Below are 6,000 nucleotides of genomic sequence, written 5' to 3'. Positions count from 1 at the left end.
TTTATTTATGGGTAAACTATACTTTGTGGTTGTAACCCAATTATTGGTATTTTTTTATCATTTAATTATTCAATTTTATAGTAGCTTTTAAAATAGTAATTTAACTCTCAACGTTTATAAATTATGTCAATTTAATCTACTTTTAAAAAATTTAACTCTCAAATATTAACACATTGTAATTTTTTTTAATTTTACCTTTTAAAAGAATATTAAGCGTTTCCATATTTTTGCATATTTTCAATTAAATTTATGAGATTTTTTTGGGGTTTAAGTAAAAGATCACAAATAAAAACAAAATTACACAAAAATTAAATTACACAATATGTAAATGTTAAAAGTTAAATTTCTAGAATTAAGACTAAATTGACATAATATCTAAATGTTAAAGGTTAAAGTTACTATTATATCAATTTTAAAAGATTGAATAATCATGTAATACTTTTGTAACTTTTCATAATTAAGTGACAAAAAAACTACTAATAGTTGGATAACTACTAGTGTAGTTTACCTTTTTACTACACAAGAATATTTTGACAAAGATTAAAACATAATCCCTGTTTAAACATACACCCGAGTTCAAATAACATAACAACGAGCTCCTCTTTTGTTAAAAGAAGTTAGGGTAAATAACACTCTCCTAGAATTTACAGTAAGTTTTCTCTATGCAGCAACTTCGGTTAACGGAACTTCAACCAACAGCGGTTTTGTTGTTGTCATCGGAGTTGCAGAAGTCTCGGGTTTTGGTTGCCAGAACTCGGTATAGTGGAATTCGATTTGTAATCGGTGATGTAACGGTGTCGATGCCATTAAACCCTTCTTAATATCAGCTTGCATTTCCCTAATAGGTATAGCAGCTAAGAAGCTCTTTATGTATTCCTTGCAAGACTCTTTTCCTTGACAAACAACCTCCTCAGGTTCCGCGGGCTTGGTTACTACGGATCCTGAAACAGAACCCTCTTCCTTACCGTTGACTTGTTCAGCCTGTGAAATTTTCGGTTCGGTCGTAGCTGGTGCTACCTGCTGATCACCGGTTGGTTTCTCGTCTGATGATTGAGTTGCATTTGGTAGCTTGTGAATTACGGTATTGTTGTCGAATTTCAAAATGTAAGCTTGATTGCATCCTTCGTAAAGCCGCTCTCCCAATGTGTCGATGATGTAGTAAGCTTCCGGTTCGACCTTAAGGATAAAAAAATGGTCGTTCCAACTAACGATGTAAACATGCGATTCACCACTTTTTAGACATTCTTCACCGGCACGATTGATCTCGTCCCAAATGTTATCAAAAGACATTGCACCATGCAAAAAATCAAACTTTTCCTCATCCATTCCCTCCGGATGGAAAAACCCAATAAAGGACTTTCTTGGAACTACAGTAAGGGGACGTATTTTTGCTTGGAGAACAGTTTCGAGATCAAAGTGCTTGTCGGGGAACCGCTCCCGATAGGTCTCATTTTCACAGAGATTCCTCCATTCCAGCGAGCCGTCTCTGATCAAACTATCAAGTTGAGACTTAATTGGCATCAGATCACGATTGTTCTGAAACCAATCGGCAATAACAGCAACAAGGGCCGTACATGCACTTTCACCGGCCGCTCGCTCGTTTCGTTGATCAATAGAAGCAAAGAAGACTTGCACTTGAAGCTTCATGTGTCCATCACGGCTTACCACTTCTTTTTGTTCCCAAGTCCCGACAGCAAAATTATCATCCCCGAATTCAGAAACCGAAGAACGATTAGCAGATGAATCTTCATCTTTGTGCCACTGCCAATATCAAAATCCCAAATCAGATACATAAACACATGCAATTTAAACTTTACGAGAAAAACATCGAAAAATGATTCTTACCCCGAGTGCAAGAGATTCATCCGAGCTAAGTTGACGGCGGTCAAAATCAATGTCATCTCCACCTTCTTCTCCATAGGATTTCTTCAACAATGGTTCCCCTTTGGCTTTCGGGGATCTGAAACTCAGTTTCCTTTTTCTCCAAGGCAAAATGCTGCGTTTCGAACTCTGCAGGAATGAAGGCTCCGACACTGATGTAGCAGAATCCTCGACATTTGAGCAGCCAACATCAGATTTACAATTGCTGTAGTAAACCCAATCCTCACCTTCCTCGATCTTCAAACTGGAGTAAAACGATCCTCCAGCAAAATTTGCATACGCCAAAGTACCGTAACTAAATGACTTTCGAACAACCGAATCATCCTTTCCCTCATCTGATTCTCCTTCGTCAAATTCATCAAGTGAATCTGTGTCCAACGGATACTCACCATCATCACTCCTAGCAGAACACCTTCCTTCACTTCCCTCATCTTCACGACAAGCCTTTTTTGCTGTCCTTGTAGAAACATACTCCGTAAAAATTTTCACTTTCCTAAGACCAGCTTTAATCGCCGAAACCTCATCCTTTTCCATTGAGACCGGAAGAGGCGATGCAACAATGGGTACTAATGCTCTTTGTACCGGCTCAACAGTTTCTTGAGCAGCTCGTAATTCCAACAAACTAAGCGATATCTAAACAATCAACAAGACCCTAAAATTAGAACAAAACATAAAAAACAAAAGAACGATGAATCAATCATAGTTCTGCACAAAAGACACATACACAAAGTTGCAGACCAGGCTTGGTAGCACCAGCGGAGACTGTGAGTGGGACATTTAACTCGAACTCTTTCTGTTCTGAAGAAGAAGCATATTCACCGAGATTCATCGATGCTGTCCCAATGATCAAAGGAAACTTGTTCTTAGCTCCCTGATTCAAGCCCTGCACCATGAAAACCAGTTCCTATTAGCTCGAAAAAGCTTCATCCATGTCCAAATCCCTAATCCCTCAAATGATCAGTTAATGAACCCCAGTTTCTACACATAATCATGTTTATGTAAAGCTAAGACTTAACACAATTAGTCCAACAAACATGTAATAAAATTAGCAATAATTCCAACAAACCAATCTAATTAGCTTGAAAAAAGATTCATTCAATTCAACCAGTTTTAACAGTACAAAATGATTCTAAAATCTAAAAGTAAACCCAATCTGATGAAATTCTTACAGAACAAAAAGAATCTTCATCCCAAATTTTCAGACCAATCAAAGAAACATAAGAAAATGCCAAAATATAGCCAAGAATTCTTAAAGATTAAATTTTGGGACTTACATTCAAGACAGAGAAAGTGATCTCCCATGGATGAAAAACGTTTTCTTTATAAGCCGATAAGCTACAAAGAGTTTGGAACTCTTCATCCCATAGAACGACGCCGTTTTGGTCCCCGGAGTCGGCTTCTTTCGTGAAATTCCTCTTGACCGTTCGTCTTAAAGAACTAAGGGAAGCCTTTGGACCTTTCCATCGAATCTCCACCGTTAATTTCTCCGGCTTATCTGTACTTTCCCTCACCGGATCCCACCCTTCTAGCCTCCTTACAATTAACTTCACCTCGTATTTTTTTGATAATAGAGGCGGCCATGGTCGCCACCTCATCATCTTCACCACCATTTAAAAAAAAAAACTTAAAATTTTCGAATTGATTACAAAAAAACAAACCAACCCAGAAAATGAATTTGTGTTCTCTCCGGGTTTTCTTTAATATAAACAAAAAAACAATCTTGGGAATATTGAATCAAAGAGGGTAGTTTAAAAAAGGATCAAAATTGGAGATTTCTTTTAACAGTTAGGAAGGGAATTGATTTGATTTTTGAAGAGCTAAAGAAAAACCAGTTGGTGAAAGAGAAAAGAACGGATGTTTATATATAATAAAGGGAGAGAGAAAGAAGAAAACAGAGTGAACGTTGGAAAGATGAACAAAAATGGAAGAATAAAAAGAGAGAAGGGACCATGGGGTTAAATGGTTAACAACTACTACAAGGGCGGTGTTAAACAAAAGGGGAAGGGAAAATAATCCAAAGAAAGAGTTTCACTAGATTTTATATAAATTTTAATATTTTTATTATGGGTTAAAATTTGTTCTAAGTCCATGTATATTTCATAATTTTGAAATTTAGTTCTATATTTTTATTTTTAGGAATTAACTCCTCTTACTTTTCGATCAAATTTCAAATTTTAAATTGAATTGTAATCACTGTTAAAATTAATTTGTTAAAAAATTCCTTAAAAATGCAAAAAAAAATCAATTAAGCCTCCATATTAAATTCGCACATAAGCCCTTGTTGTTAACTAAAATAATCAATTAAGCCTTTCGTTAATATTTTCCATCATTGATCACGTTAATTGATACAAACCAATCAACCGATAGAACGTGACAGTTTCTAGTTAATCTAATTTTTCTATAAAAATTATTAAAATATATATAATATATCGTACTTATGATTTGATTATTAGAAGTAGTCATAAATCGAGTCATTGGATAATATTTTTTTATCCAAAATTTCAATTAAACTTATTTGACCAAGCAAGTAAATTCACTTTATTTTTGTTTAGTCCTAATCTTTTTTTCCTCGTTTGCTTCTGGGTTAAGTTAATTGCTTATTTAGTGTTTATAAGCATTTATTAATTATCATTTAATTATATATTTTAAATATTTTGCATTTAAAATAATATTTTTAAGTTAATATATTAAAAAGTCCTTAAACTATTATACTTTATTTAAATAAGTACTTACAATTTTTTTAGTTAAAGCCCTAACCTATGATTTTGACTCACAAAAGCTCTTAATTTTAATATTAAAGTATAAAATATTTTAAAATTTTAAACTAATTTACACTTTATGTTGATGTAAATTGCATGAAAATAATTTATTAAATAAAAACAAATTATTATTTTAAATTTTCTTGAAAGAGATTGAAATACAAAATACATTTACCTTAATTCTAGAATCAATGGTTTTAACGAGTAAAAATCATAGATTACGATAATTTCTCTCAACCCTTAAATAAGAGAATAAATACGTTTTAACATGCTCAAATTCACGCCCTCTTACACCGACAACAATGTCAATACTAAACGAGTTAATACTCAATCAAGATATATATATATATATATATATTTTTGAATTATACATATATTTTTTATAAAAAAAAAGGCAAGATATACCTAATATTGTTTGTTACATATATATACCTAATATTATAAAATTAAATGCATATAGTATAATATAAATCTATTGAAGAGGACATTTTGATCCTAAATGTGAACATGGATGGTATTGCATCATTGTCTAATCAATTAATTTATGGATAAATTATATTTATATATTATTTATACCATTTTTTATATTTTCTTAATGTAATGTTCATGCACTTTACATAATATTTTCATCATATTATCATATTCTAATCACTAAAGGAATTTCTTGATTTAAAAATAAATTAGAATCTCATTATAGATTCTGATCAATTACCCATAGTCTCACCCCAACTCATAAATAAAAGGATAATGCGCTTCAATACACTCAAACCCATGTCCTCTTATATTAACAACGATACTTATGCCAATCGAACTAATACTCAATTGTAGATGAAATAATTTTTAATTAATATTTTAATTGAATTTAAATATTTCTAACTTTGAAAATATATCACATTGCATAAACAATAAGTATTTAAATTTGTGAGGGTGGTTAGCTATTGGCTAAATATCTCTATTATTCAAAAAGATCATATAGTATTTAGTAAATGGATATTTGTATTATTTAATTATAAGTCAACGTTTGAAGTTGATGCACCCAATTTTGCCTCTTTCACACCACAAAATACTAATTAAATTAATATTTTTTAATTTCATCCTTTGACTTTCATTGGCACTATGAGGTTTATTTATTTATTTATTTATTTATTTATTTATTCTGCTTCATAGGGTGGGTTGGCATAATTTCATCCTTCTCCATTTTCTCAAAGAAAAAAATGTTATTTTGTTGAATTAAAGTGGCATTTTATGGTATGGGTAAACTTTTAGATTATTTATGATTTCATATTTAAGTTGAATTCTCTATATTTATTATTATTTGATTTAAGGTTTGATATTTTAAAAATAAAAAATAATTAAGATA

At 31.8% G+C, this 6,000-nt stretch overlaps 1 protein-coding gene across 2 annotated transcripts; it reads right to left on the bottom strand.

Moving 5' to 3' along the window:
• Window positions 1–509: 509 nt before the first annotated feature.
• On the bottom strand, window positions 510–3,890 carry LOC108474162 (uncharacterized). Of its 2 annotated transcripts, none has more exons than XM_017776082.2 (4): window positions 3,156–3,890; window positions 2,606–2,764; window positions 1,846–2,514; window positions 510–1,761 (listed from the first exon to the last, which is right to left on the bottom strand). In XM_017776082.2, exons 1-4 carry the CDS (start codon window positions 3,489–3,491, stop codon window positions 661–663), a joined length of 2,265 nt encoding a protein of 754 aa, XP_017631571.1. In that variant the 5' UTR covers window positions 3,492–3,890; the 3' UTR covers window positions 510–660. The 2 variants fall into 2 exon arrangements, with proteins under 2 accessions (XP_017631571.1, XP_052878108.1); XM_053022148.1 differs by lacking the exon at window positions 3,156–3,890 and adding an exon at window positions 3,051–3,140.
• Window positions 3,891–6,000: the final 2,110 nt, after the last annotated feature.

The sequence above is a fragment of the Gossypium arboreum genome, chromosome 11, assembly GCF_025698485.1.
Source record: "Gossypium arboreum isolate Shixiya-1 chromosome 11, ASM2569848v2, whole genome shotgun sequence".
Lineage (NCBI taxonomy): Eukaryota > Viridiplantae > Streptophyta > Magnoliopsida > Malvales > Malvaceae > Gossypium > Gossypium arboreum.
Note: the sequence above shows the minus strand (reverse complement) of the source record. Positions and strands in the feature narration are given on the sequence as shown.

Coding starts and splice junctions, on each gene's coding strand:
- LOC108474162 (XM_017776082.2), bottom strand. CDS start 3,491: ATGGTGGTGAAGATGATGAGGTGGCGACCATGGCCGCCTCTATTATCA. Junction 2,765..3,155: donor TCACTTTCTCTGTCTTGAAT/GTAAGTCCCAAA, acceptor TTCATGGTGCAG/GGCTTGAATCAGGGAGCTAA. Junction 1,762..1,845: donor ATGAATCTCTTGCACTCGGG/GTAAGAATCATT, acceptor TGATATTGGCAG/TGGCACAAAGATGAAGATTC.